At 39.4% G+C, this 14,134-nt stretch overlaps 1 protein-coding gene across 1 annotated transcript in view; it reads right to left on the bottom strand.

Moving 5' to 3' along the window:
* LOC126999001 (fragile X messenger ribonucleoprotein 1 homolog A-like) overlaps window positions 1-13,067 on the bottom strand; it is a 46,279-nt gene extending 33,212 nt beyond the window's left edge. The window contains exons 1-8 of the mRNA XM_050861314.1: window positions 12,772-13,067; window positions 7,145-7,351; window positions 6,702-6,868; window positions 6,257-6,350; window positions 4,161-4,303; window positions 2,917-3,064; window positions 1,478-1,759; window positions 1,200-1,312 (exon numbers count right to left, since the gene is read on the bottom strand). Of these exons, the coding sequence (XP_050717271.1) occupies window positions 1,200-1,312; window positions 1,478-1,759; window positions 2,917-3,064; window positions 4,161-4,303; window positions 6,257-6,350; window positions 6,702-6,868; window positions 7,145-7,351; window positions 12,772-12,822 (1,205 nt within the window). The 5' untranslated portion in view covers window positions 12,823-13,067. The remainder of the gene's footprint in view (window positions 1-1,199; window positions 1,313-1,477; window positions 1,760-2,916; window positions 3,065-4,160; window positions 4,304-6,256; window positions 6,351-6,701; window positions 6,869-7,144; window positions 7,352-12,771) is intronic.
* Between the last annotated feature and the right edge of the window lie 1,067 nt (window positions 13,068-14,134).

Raw genomic sequence — 14,134 nt, forward strand, 5'->3', positions numbered from 1 at the left:
GGATGATGCGAAATGTTTTAATAAATAGTTCCGTGCTTCACTTATTTGGCGTTTTATGAAAAATCTGTATACACCATCGTGTTCAGGAGGCTTTTCTCTATAAGATGGAATTGTTTATTTTAGTACTCATTTCATAGCCGCCGCAGATAGTAGCTATATGTAAAATGTGTTATAAACATTACAGAGTGATTATTTAACTTCAACTCGTCAATATTTATTTACTAAGGACAGCATTATTGGGTCAACATGTCTCAACCTGGCACCCAAACATACCTACACCTAATCTAATTCGTAACTTAACCTAGCCTATCATTACAAATGGGAAGATTTATTGGTAGATATGGAGAACCACTCCGTTGGGATCCGTGGGGGGTCCAGGAGGGCTTGCGCCTCCTGGTGGGGCAGCGAAGATGATCTCTCTTCTTTGCTTGATGAATATGAGGCACTGCTTTTTACTCAACTTGTTCTTAACACTTCGGGGAGAGTAGCACAAGTGTTCTGAACGTTTAGCATCCTCAAAGACGTTATGAACATGCAAATCAGGCACGAAATAACACGCCCCACAATTTTGTGAGAAGGGGTGACGGACCCGACAAAGCCTCCCGACAATTTGGTGCTTTGATCGGTACCACGGTCCCAGAGGTGGCGTATAAGAATACACCCTTTGTGACTGTCGGAACTGTGGTAGCCACGGGCACAATGGTTGTTTACGAATATCATTGTCGGATGTGTGGAGACTGTTTACAGAAGTGTGATTTAAGAATACGGCCCTGAATGCGAAACTCGAGGAACGTGAAACTCGGATAGCACGAAACTCAGGAGGGTACTGTACATTTACGTCCTGGATTGATGCATAAGACTTTCTTATGGTGTAAATACGTTCTTCATTTGAATGGGATCCGCAAGGAGGAAAATGTTTCATCAGGTGGGCTGAAAATTACTACAGTAACCGAAGGATGCAACAGAAGATAAAGGGAGGAGAGCAAGGCGGCTAGCAGACGGGAGCGGTTGGTTCAGAAACTATTCTCGGTCAGTCCCCATGGATTTCTGACCCTTTGACCTTGTCCGTTATATTCGAAATCCATTATAAGCATGCCCATTATATCGAGGGTTTACTGTAAATACCAAATATATAATAGTGAATTTTACAATGCAAACTGATAAATATTTAAAAATATCAACAAAAAAGTGTTACTCACCGATCATTTCTCCTCATTGGGTAACCCTGACTACTTCCTATGCTGTTAGTTGTGTGCATGTTTCTTAGTTTCTGGTCAATTTCAAGCTTTTCTTGTCGTAACTGTTCAACTTCCTGAAATACATAGGAGCATATAAATATCTCATTTTTTTTATATTCACCAAATATTTTATTTGATGAGTTGTACACATATATTTCAATAAGAAACATGTGCAATTAGGTGACATATATCAGAATATGCAATATTATTGTCATTATGAAAAAAAAAAAAAAACTTACTTTTAGATGAGCTAAATGGTATTCAAGTAGAATGGAAGCATTGGCAATAGCTTCAACAGTTCCAACAAAGACGAAGGGAACTTGGCCTTCAGCTCGGGGTGTTGTGGGCTCTGGCTCATTGTCTCCCTCAATCTTCACCCTGACTACACCAGATTTATCTACCATTTCTTGTATCACACGTCCATTTTTCCCAATAACTTTCCCTACAAGAATTCGTGGCACTTGTACAGACTCTTCGCTGTATTCTAACATGGACCTGGCCTTCTTCACTGCCTCCTCAGACTGAAAAGAAATTTAAAAATATCACTTTCAACAATGACAATATAAAGAACAATTAAGTGCTTGATAGTTCAGAGATAGAAAACATTTTTGTTTGGGGATATGAATGTGAAAAGTTGGAAGCATGGAACTTATGGGTGTGATTGATGGAGTAAATAAGAATAGAGGTAAGATAAAAAAAAAGGGTAGTTGAGGCAATTAGAGAGAAATACATGAAAAGCCTAAAGAAAGGCATTGGAACAGGTGAGAGGCAGAAGCAGGAGAGAAAAGAGTAACACATTTGTGAAGATTGGTTGTGAGAAGAAAGGAGAGAGTAGACGAGTCCTTTAAACTGTAGGTAGATATCAGCAAAACAGCTCGAGAACAAGAAACTCTTGGAAAAATTCAGTAAAGTGATACTTGAATAAAGAGGAATGACGAGGTGCTTGTTAACCCCTGAAGGGCAGGGATGTTATGTGAAATTGCACCCCAACTAATCTCCCATTACTCCCTCTAACTCTCTCCCACCTTCTTTCAGTCGGCCCATTGCTGCTTATGCCAAACATACGATTTCTGACCACAACACAAAAAACACACTGTTTATGAATATTAAATCATCTAAGTTGAATGTGGGATTCTATTTCAAAGACATTTTTTTTTCTCTATGTTCCCACACAGGCCCTGTATGCCTCGCCAACCCCCATTGCAGTTTATGGGTTAATTACAGTGAAGTGGAGGAACACTGAAATTAAATTATTCAAAAAGCAAGAGTAGTTTAATATACCAGATATATTAAAGTTTTATATAATTCAACACATGTTTATGTTTATGGTGATTTGAGGTGTCATCTAAGTTAGAAAGTCACTAATCCTTACAGATGTGACCCACCTGCTATTCAAATTAGCCAACTTAACTGTGGCACAGAAATAAATTCATTTCTATCTAAAAACAAGGCTCCAAATAAATCCAAGCTATACAGCATCTTCTGAAGGTTCCTCCATGAACTTTATTATCTATTAACCTCAAGGAAAGATAAAAAACTAGGTGTGGTGAGCACTTACTTGGTCCCACACTCAGACAATGGCCTGCAGAATAATAAGTGTGTAATAAGTGCTGTGTAATGAAAGTACAATGATTCATTGTTAACCGATTCAACTGAGAGGAATAATAAGCACACTTACCTCACCATATATCTTGAAAACACAAGAATTTTCTTCTAATTCAATATTAGTGACTCCTTCCACTTTACGAGCTTGTTGAATGTTTGCCCCATGCGCACCAATTGCTAGCCCCATGAGGTCTTCCCGAACACTGAACTCCTCAACATATCTGAAACATAATCACATGGCTGGGTTAAAAATAAAGAAAAAGTGTATTGCTTTCATAACAAATTGCTAATATAATTAAACAGCATATTCCAAAGAATATGTATTGTCCACCATATTGGTAACATTAGATTCTGAAGATGGCTGCCATCCATCCAATAATATTCATTACTCATATTCATGGGGAGACTGATATTGTACATACTTCCTTCTTTCCATTTCTATCCCTGCCCATAGCACTCCTCTCTCTAAGTCCTTCTAAAGCCACATCCTTTCAGGTGTGTATTACCAACACCTAACACATCTATCGTTAGTTTCACAAATGCTTTTATCATTTCTCACCTCTTTCATTCTTTATTCAATCAATTCATATTGATACATACAACCCTTATAAATTTATCCCTACTTCCCCCCCAGTCTTCCCAGGAAAAATGAAATCAGAGTATTTATCATAGCAGGATGGAATACACTCAGATCTAAGATGGGAAACCCTGGGGAAGACCTTTGTCCTGCAGTGATCCAAATAGTGTGTTAAGATGATTACTCATCTTCTTACTACAGATTTCAGTCATCCTATTGTATACTCTTTTGTAACTCTAAACAGAGGTACGGCAAAGGTGGGAGGCTATAGCTGTGCATTGCTGCGGTGCTCATTTCCATATTGTTGGCCCTTTGAGCCCGTGGTGGGTAAGAACCCATTACAATGGGGCATGGGCCAATGTAAAGTCTGGGCTTACCACAGTTTACCTTCCTCAGGTTTCCCTAGGTATTCATTTACCGACCAACCCTAAAGGGAGGATGAACAGCTGGGTGAGCTGCATGCAGACTACATGGGCCAGGAATTGAACCGGGGCCTGCAGAGTAGTAGTCAGGCATGCTAACCACTGCTCCATGGAGGCATAAATGCAATTTCAAAAATGTCCTTTACACTTTTTATGGGAACACAAGTATCAGGTACTACATCACAGCTTCTAAAGACCTTACACAACAAATAATAGAGTGACATGTACTGTAAATCCTTTGCTTAGGCCAAACTGAAATACATTACAGGATTCCTTGCTTTTGCAATCAATATGTATATATATGTACATGACACTTACCCAGCAGTGGACTGGAGCTTAGTGGATTCAAGTTGCTTTGCTGCTTCTTCTGTCCGATAGAGTAAGACCACTTTTTGCTTGAGGTTTCGGAAGTGCATGTCAGATAACATTTGAGCCAGCTTCAGACACTGGTCATTTCTTGACTGTAATGAAATAGATATTAATGAAATAAACTTACAATAAACTTAAGAATACAAAAATAAGTTTTAATAAGAAATTGATAAGTGCAGCTTCAGGTAACACATGGACATACTAATGACATCAATTAATAAAAAATGATGACAGAGATGACATGCCAAAGCTGACAAGTCACTCCAAAGTCATATGAAAAAGCCTTTTTCAAGTTTCTCAACTGAAACCTCCACCACTCTTTAAAAGCTGTTTTGATATTGTCCATGAAGAATTTACAAACATCACTAACTTCCCTCTTGTTGAAAAGTGCTGCTAGTTCTCTCAACTCATTCCTTTTAGTTCTTACATATCTTTCAGCTTTTTCATGAAATCTTTTGTTTCCATGTTAGTTTAATGTTATTATTCACTAATGCCTTTCCTACTACTTCCTAACCACACATAATTTCCTTTACAAGCTGAACATTAAGATTTGGCACCAGTGTGCAAACTACCTACTGCTCCATCTCTTGTGGATATGCATTAAACATATTGTTATACACATACACAATATTATCATTGGTTTAGAACCCTAGTAGTCAGCTTATTCTTGGAGTTGGTTAGAAACATATAGTCTGAAATTGTTTGTGATTATTATTAAGGATAATTTGTAAACTACTGATGGTAGGTATTTCATGTACAGGTCTCCCCCGCTTTGTAACATTTTGCTCTTATGATTATCATTCTTTAACTACCTTTGCTCTCTTTATGATTCGTCTGGCTTGCTCTTGTGATATGTTGTCTTTTTCTATGCTTTTATGACATATACTTATTTAAGCAAATGCATAGCTGTGTTCAAATTTGCTTTCATAATAATTCAGATACAGAACAGTCCATAAAAGATTATTACTACTACATATTAATTGAACCTCAAATTTCTTAGATGATCATTTCGCTTCATAATCACTTTTCCAAGAGTTTAACCTGATTGTAGAGCAGGAGATACTTGTATGAAGATGATAGCTGTATTTTCCCATTCTTTAAAATTTTTCCTAAGACATTAAATGAAAATAATCTGTAGCTTTCCAAAAGGTACCTAAAGAATCTTTAGCAAGATCTACACTGTTATTATCTCCCCTGGGAGCATTTTTCCTTACAAATATAGTTCCTAACAATTCTTCCCTATGAACTTTGTCACACGTCTCTTTTAGATTCATGAGGAGCATAAACAACCTTCCTTTGTTGTTGTTAACACTTTTTTTTTTTTAAGTAACATAAACATCTGATCTTCTTGACACCTGGCTAAAACAAAACCTAAACACATCTTGTTAAATGATTTTTCTATCTTTATTTACCTGCAAAAGGTGTAATCCCTTGTATGGATACGTGTATAATGTGACCCTGATTGATGAACATCCATCCCCGTGCTTGAGGTTTTGAGGTTCATGATTTTGATAATGACAAATTGGGAGGTGAAATCTGGGGTGTGTGTGAATTCAAACATCAAGGTGACTGGAGAAAGACATGAGAGGAATGATAATAATCAGGGAGGAGAGAGAATGTGATCATAAAAACTGGGAGAGACTCATATCTCATACTACCCCAAAAGGGGAAAATAAATAGAGATGTTAAAAAAAAAAAAAGATTTATAATTTTTACTTCTATGTTGATCATATTTTATTTGTTGTTTTTACCTCTTGATTTCATTTTACATTTGTTTGTTTGTTGTTTATTCTAAGATATTTATTGCCTTACCCCACTGTCCATATATTTCTATAATTTTATATTTTCTCTCAGCCTTTCTCCTGCCCTCTCATCACTTTCACTTTCATTTTCTCTTTTTTCAGCTTCTCAGGTGTTTGGGGGCAGCTGAACAGGCAGCTCATGGTGTCTACACTCCTTCCTCTCTACCTGCTTCATTGTAATAATTGAATAATAATAATGATGTGCCTTACAGTATTACCAACATAACAAATAATAATACTTACTAATAATACCAGACTGTGGGTTTCAGGATTGTACACACAACTAGTTGCACTACATGCTTTTTTGAAGGGTTTGTGAACACTTTCCATCCGAGCACTGATGAGAGAGAGAAAAAAAAAAAGTGAAACATAAAACACATATGTACATGAACTGGAATAAAAGAAAAAATCTCTATATAACATATATCTCAGCATATAAGATGACACTTGAACTTCACTCAATTTATGCTTTTAGTTTAATATGGTACTCCCAAGCCACTGAACAAATTTTCAGTAAATCACGTTACCCTCTGTCAATAAACTTGTAATATGCAATACTTTTGTACTGATAGGCAGACCTTGATGTTTGTTAAAAGAATAAATCAATACAATAGTAATAAATGTAATGGAAATGGAATATATATACAATCGTCTTAAATTATAGATTTTATAAAAATTGGTCACTTACTAGTCTCTTATGTCCTCTGGAACTTCTATTTCTACTCTTACAAAAGTTTTCGCTGTAACAGGAGGATTGGTATTTCTTGGTCGCAACTTCTCGGAGGGAAAAATATTTTCACCACTTGGCATTGAGACACCAACTAGTTCTACTACATGGAAGTCACCTTTGGACATCTGGAAAAAAAAAAAAAAAAAGTATGTTTCAGTTCAATTATATTTGGATGAAAACTCTATCTTTGATATAGAAATTGAGATTTAAGATTGTCCTATCACTGACATTGAATTGTGTTTTGCTGCTCATTGAAGACTATGTAGCAAAGACTATAGTGTTCAGGATTCATTTGTTTTTGAAAGATTCTCGTTAGTCACTAATTCTGTTTCCTTCTTCTCAACTGATACATATTGCAAAATATTAATACTTTCAGGATTACCAGAAAGGGAAAAACTTACCCGTATAGTTGCTTTCCAGTAGGCAGAATGGGGTGCACCCATGAGCTTGTCATAGACCTCTACTTCAGCTCCCTCAGGGTACTCAACAGGTGTGGGTCCCGCCGCAGGGGGTAGTCGCACTCCGGTCATGGCCACACGAGTTTCTGCGCACCATTCTCCCTCATAGCGCACCACGACCTCATCTCCAACCACGTCAACAACTGATGCCTATAAAAAGGATAAATCAAAAAGTTAGGAAGTAATGATTTTAATTGAACTCAAATAAGAACACAATCTCTAGTAATCAATTTCTAAGTGCAAGAACTCAATCAATGGGAGTATAGGCTGGGGTGTGTGCCGCCATGCCCACCCTACGATGCCAAGTCCTGGAGCGAGAGCTTATGGTGAAGTAATATACGCTTACTTTCAGATCTATAAGTCGATACATAATAGCAGGAAAAAATAAAATGTAATAAAAAAAAATAAAAAAACTCCTCTCAATTTCTCTCTCATCTAATGACTTACGCTGCAGAAAAAATTACCAAAGAAACTTGAAGCAGAATCCAAAAGATTCATCATGGAAAATTTTTCAATTTTGCTTTTGTTAAATGATGAGAATTTTTAAAAAATTTTGTTGGTGTATCTAATGATATTTTTTTCTGACAAAAGTCCCTTAATTGAAAAGAAAACTCAGGATGTAAAACTTGCACTTCAGCTGCTCTTTCCAATGATGTATTGTTTATTAAAATTGGTAAAATACCAGCGAAGTTATTGCAGAAAAACTGAAACTAATCCCGTTTTCTAAAAAGGAGTTACATAGTCTGCGGGGACTTAAAGAGTTCGCCCTTTAAACCTAGATGCCTTCCCAGTTGGTATTCTTAGCTGAATTCCAGTTTTTTCTTTGTTTTGAAAGACATTGTGTGTCTGATGGTGTCCTTTTCTTGGAAATCCTGGTCAGGAGCCGACATGCAACACTTATCTCTGGCTCCTCCGGGATGACTGATGTATGTGTCAGCTCTGCTGCCTCCAAGGCCATCACAGATGTTAGTTTGCCTCAAGATGCCATAAGAATATTCTTTTAGGCTATTTTCTATGCTGAAACATGACGATGAATGCACCTGTGTTTAAATAAAGCTTTTTTTTTTTTAATGTCCCACCCTTTAGCACCGGTAGGCTTTCTTGAGGGGCCTGGATGGTAGTCGCCCCCAGCCCGTCATGGTGTAGGCAAGTGTTTTATAGTGGCGTGAGTGACGGGCGGTAGGGGGGGGAATTCAGCCATAACTCTGTCATTTTTGCTTATTTCTTCATAATATTTTGCCACAAGCTAGGCGAGGTGTGTACGAAGACATGTGATTTTTTTCAATTTTATTGATTTAAAAAGAAAATAAATAAAAATACACGGCGGACGCTCTCCTTAACCCTAGATTACCAGCATTGTCTGGAATCCCGGCATGGGGGGTTAATTAGCGTCACGGAAGGAAATCTGTTAGACCTCTGGTGCTCTGCGGCCATGACATCTCAGTTGCCATTCAGCCCTTGGTGTGTGAGGTACGTTTGTGTTTTTCCCGTGCTTTCTTCCTGAACTATTCCCAATTGTCTGAAATTTTGGACAAGGATGGAAAATATGACATATCCGTGCGGCTAAGGGCGACCAAGGCTGGAGCATTTTGGGGGACGTGTAAACTCCACATGTAGCACAACTCATCACTATCAGACAACACAGTGATGGAAGTGGAGCCTTGGTTAGAGAGGCAGGTTTTTTTTTAATAATTTTCACACATTTTTTTTTTTTGTAATTTTGTTTTAGAGTAATATGTTTAGTTCATAGGTCTTAGAATTAAGAATGTATTGTAGTTTAAGTAAAAATTTGGTAATTAAACTTTGTACCATTCCTATATCTGTTTTTTTGCCCGCAAAGTTTGTCCAGGATTCCGGACATCGCTGGTAACCACGTTGCTCCAGCAACACTGGTAATCTAGGGTTAAAGACACGAGTGAGGGTTCCCTATGTTCGCCACAAGACGAGAGCGCTTAGTGGAAAATAATGGAAATGGGGTCCACGTTATACACTCGTAAAGGTAGCACCCTCGCGCTCATGTCTGCTTATGTTTGTGCTCTAGTGTGCAATCTTTGTATTTTCAGCACTACAGTGTGCGTTCCTTTTGGTTTACGAGTTTTTTGGTTTGTGAGCAAAATTTCGGAACAAAACTGAGGTATGACTCTATGAGTGTTTGTGACTTTTTAACGAAAAAACTACTGCAGCGACTGTGGACAAGCATCATGCAGCTATGCACTTGAGCAAATAAATGATTGGCCTATTATAATAACATGGGTTAGTAGGACCGGAAAACTGAAAGCAACAGTCGAGTAAAAGAACCTCCACCCCGAGCTAACCTGAGCAGTCTATTTCAGACACAGAAATTTGATCTCTGGATGAAATATGATGCTTTTTTTTAGTGCAAAACAGCTATGAGAGCCAGAGCTAATTTGAAAAAGAATATGCACTGTGTCATTCTTGCTAGGACAAATAATAACCACTGTGTCTGACAGTTTTGCTCCCCGATTGGCCGTCTCAACCTTGGGATATATATATATATATTTATAAACTAAGAACCCCAACTTAATCCAACTGATAGTTAGATACTTATCCCCACTGAAATGATAACCTATCACTACAAATATTAATGTAGCTATCACCACAATGGATAGTAACCTATTGCTGACAATAAAGTAAGATGTTGTCAACTTCATTTTGCCGTCTTCCTAACATTACTAAAGAAAACTATCTCCACGTGAAAAAGCATGAAATTTTACCAAGAAATGAAGGCTGAGTTTGAAAGAGACCACTCAAGCTTGCTGAATAATAGCTGGATAGAAACTCTTGCTGCTAATCACTAAGAATTGTAGCTTGTCACCAATAAGCAGTGGTGGGCCCTGCTAACTGAAAAGTTAGCTTTGCTAACTGGTAATCCACTAAGTAAAAAGTTAGCTTTGCTTACGCTAAACTGCTTAGCTGATAAATTAGTGGAAGCTAATGCTAACTGCTAACTTTTTTAAATGGATTTAGCTTCAGTTTAGTGTTTTGGCTCTATACACCATCTGTCCGTCAATGATGGTCTCCTTGGGTTGGCACGTGGCACACCGGAAGTGCAAGACATTGGTGTTCGTCATATCTCTTGATTTAAGGACAAAGTACTTCTCCAGGTAGGGCCACGGTTTCTGGAACTTCTGGGACTCCTGGCCATCTGCTTGAGTGTCCTCCGCCTCACCCACAGCTGCTGCCGGCTCCTTAATAGGGTCAGCATCCTCATGCGAAACAAAAACGTCCTCACTCTGATCACCTTCCATGACGTCGATAACGATAAACAAGGCGACAATAATGAACACGACTACATAGTGACAACGTCGCAGCTGAACTGAACAAAGACCCCAAGAAGCAACAACAAGAAGAGAAGTGAAAGGAGCCTCCGATTTATCCTAAATTCGTATATTTTACCCAAGATTTTCCGCAAATTTACGCATTTTTTTACTTTTTTCCATAACTGACACTTTTATTTTTATTATTATAAGTTTATTTCTTGTCAGGTGGAAATTATTGAATTTTTGTTACTGAATCCTGAGTTCAAAGAGTTGGAAATGGAAGATGCATTACCCTAAAATACCAAAAGTTTCCCTAATAATTGTCCAATTACGCTGCTTTAAGGCTTGATTTACCCAAAAGTAGAAGCCCTTGAATTATTGCGTCATGTGGCTCAACTGGTGCTGTGTCTACCCACAACAGACAAGACCAAACCTGTATGAATTTTTAGTGGACTTAAGTTAGCGGAGGAGGAACTACACTAAGCGGAAGCTAATTGATCCGCTACCTGTTTCCAGAGTTAGCGAAAACGCTAATCAGCTAACGAAAAAGTTAGCTTCGCTAATTAGCGGTTAGCAGATTAGCGGAACTGTGCCCACCACCACCAATAAGAAGGTAACTTATCACTGCAAAACCTAACCTTTCAACTCTAAAATAGTTCAAATCTCAGAAATAAGTAATTAGCAATAGAAACAGTTATCAGACTGCTAATAAGCATATTATAGTCGATCAAGAAAAAAAGTGTCAACCACTGGAGTGAGTGAGGTGTAGCTTACATAGTTGCATGTAATCCTGGAGCAACATACTTTATTGCCATTTACCTTTCCATAAAAAAAGTAATGCGGCAGAATCTGTGATATTTTCAACAAGGCAATTACCATTCCTGGGGATTATTGATGATAGGGTAGCCTACTAATTTCAAGACACTATTTATGAGCAAAATATGATGCTTATTATTATGGATAGTTATATTTTTCAGAAAGCAGTAAATGAATGACTTTCCAATCCCTGGGGTGCACCTGCTGGTGCCCTTCTCTCGCCCATCACCAACCAGCATAGTGGACTACCCCTGCAGCCATCCCGTCCTGTCCTATGCTATGTATTTCCGCCAGTCCACATCACATGCCGAAATAGTATTTTTCTCCGGAAATGACTAAAAGATTGAATTTTCAATGCCTTTTGTGGGCCTGCCGCCGCAGCCGCAAAATAGCTCGCAGAAAGATTCAACTTGGGGGACCCATGGGAAATCGGGGGTTTGGGGTGGAGGAACACATTTAAACTACTCCAACTGAACTTTACGACCTGACAGCCGCCCCCTGGACACCACCCCATACACACATATGCAACTTATTTCTGCGAGGAAGTATTTCTCGCAACACTAGCTGGACCAGGCCGCTGCCAGGGAGGCTACGCTTTCGTGAATATTATCCCCTATTTTCAACAATAAAAAAAATAGTCCTTGAATTGGATTTTGAAAGCATTTCCATGGATGTTGAACGTTTGTAGAAAAGATATATGAAGAGCTAGTGATGTTTCATAAGGTAGGTAATGAAAAACTGGCACGTTGGTAAAACAAATCTTAACCAAAGAAACTAATGCAACCTAACTTAACATAATGTAACCTACATAACAGGGGACTTTCACCCCACTTGACAGGAGTCTTTGCCCAATTCAAACCCCCCTTTCTATTATCTGGAAGTCATTCGTTACTGCACTGCATTCAGGGACCAAAAAACCTCCCATAATGTAAGAATTAACTTCACAAGAGATGGCTACACCTTCTTCAACATAAGCCCCAGTCCTCAGTATCCTATATATGAGAACATAAATGTGAGTGGGTCTTGTTGACATGATTTGAGTTAGGTATAAACTTATTTGTGAAGGGCATGACCAGAGAAGGCTGAAGTTGCCGTGAGGGGGGGCGTGGTAGTGCCTGGAACACGTCCCGCCCCTGCATGACCCGCCTGGCCGAGCATCACCTAAAACCACCCTTTAAATAGCGACCCGTGGAGTGCCTCGCCTTCCCGCCCGCCTGACACCGCCGCCCATGCCCACGCCACGCCCACGGTAACTAAACCCGCCAAGAAGCAAGAAGGGATGACCACGACACATGCATTGGAGTGTTGCCCCGAGAAAACACTTTATAATCATGGTTGTGAAGGCCTGGCTCAGCACGCCCCTGCCGCCCCCCACACAGCACGCGCCACCAGGCCTGATAGTCATTAAAACACCCCAAAATTCAGTGATTACAAAGATGCATAGGAGATATTGCTTATTCCACGTGGCAGTACCTTGTAGTAAGCCCCATGAGGCCCGAGAACCTCCACCCCGAGCTCGTCCATCTTGCCACCGGCTGGGGAGGGCTGGGAGCTATTATTTCGGTATTAATGCACTCTTATCCTGGCTCGTCCGGCGGTCACACCTGGAGATAATCAAAGTTCTGGTCTTTTTCTACCGTTCACTGTAGTTAGCGTAGTTGCTTTGCCTTTATTTCCATTGCTACGGGGGAAAAATAGACGGTGTTTTGATGGTTCTTGGGGCAGCACACGCCTCGCAGCCCGGTGTTGTAGGAATCAGCTCGCAGCCGCAAAATAACTCGCAGGGAGACATCCAGCCTGTTTACTTTTTCTATATTTCACTCACCGCTATCGTTTACTTTGTCCTGTTTCGGCTCCAATACACAACACAAACCTCAGAGCAACACTTTTAATCAAGAGAAGGCTTTATAACAAACGAACAGGGGAATAGGAATTACCCCATGTTGATGTGCACTAAGTTCTTCCTGGTTAGGTCTGTTGATCTGGTGTGTTGATGTCTTACAGGGGATATCAACCATTATGAAGATCACAAATGGATAAACTAGAACAAAATAAGGAAAATTAATGTGCTTTTTTGCAGTGTATTCCCCAGTGCGCATGCGTAGTGGACAGTAGAGCGACTTATTTCTACGAGGAGGTATTTCTCGTAACCCCGGCGCTCCCTCGGCCAATCAGCGCCCGGCTTGCAGCGCCGCTCGGCCAATCACAGTGCGGCGTGGAGACAGCAGGGAGGATACATATAACTTCCACCAAGGTCTTGCTAAAAGCGAATGCAATAATATGTTGATAGACTGGTGTAGTTTTATTCTTAGGGTTCTTTGTTGATTTATCTTTTACTCCTGCTTGCCAGTCACAACGGGGCATGGAAGGTACAGGGATAATACATGTACATGCTGCCATTATGAAAAGGTGAACATGATTTTGTATGATTAACTATTGGATATGTATTTACTTACTGATTTAATGGCACCACCCTTTTCAGTAAGTGCAGCGTGAGTGGAGCAGCAGCAGGAGGTAGTCTGGGGCGAGAGCACTCTCTAATCTAAGAGAGTTATAACAGAGATCAGTGTGCGAGAGCAAAAGTTTCATGACAAGAAGACAAGATATACATAACGTATTCAGTAGCTCGTCCCTCGCTGGATCCGTACTGGTAATCACAGGGAAAGTTGAAAGTTGATAGATGCTTAAGAAATTACTTGTAAATATTGTTTCTGAAGCATTATAAAAATAAAGTCAAGCTACTGGACGGGCTTTAAACTATAAGTCGCTGCCTGTCGTGTATTTGCAGAGACCTTTAATCATGCCTAACTATAACCAGTGCTGGGCACTTTCGCTA

This window comes from Eriocheir sinensis, chromosome 15, assembly GCF_024679095.1.
Source record: "Eriocheir sinensis breed Jianghai 21 chromosome 15, ASM2467909v1, whole genome shotgun sequence".
NCBI lineage: Eukaryota > Metazoa > Arthropoda > Malacostraca > Decapoda > Varunidae > Eriocheir > Eriocheir sinensis.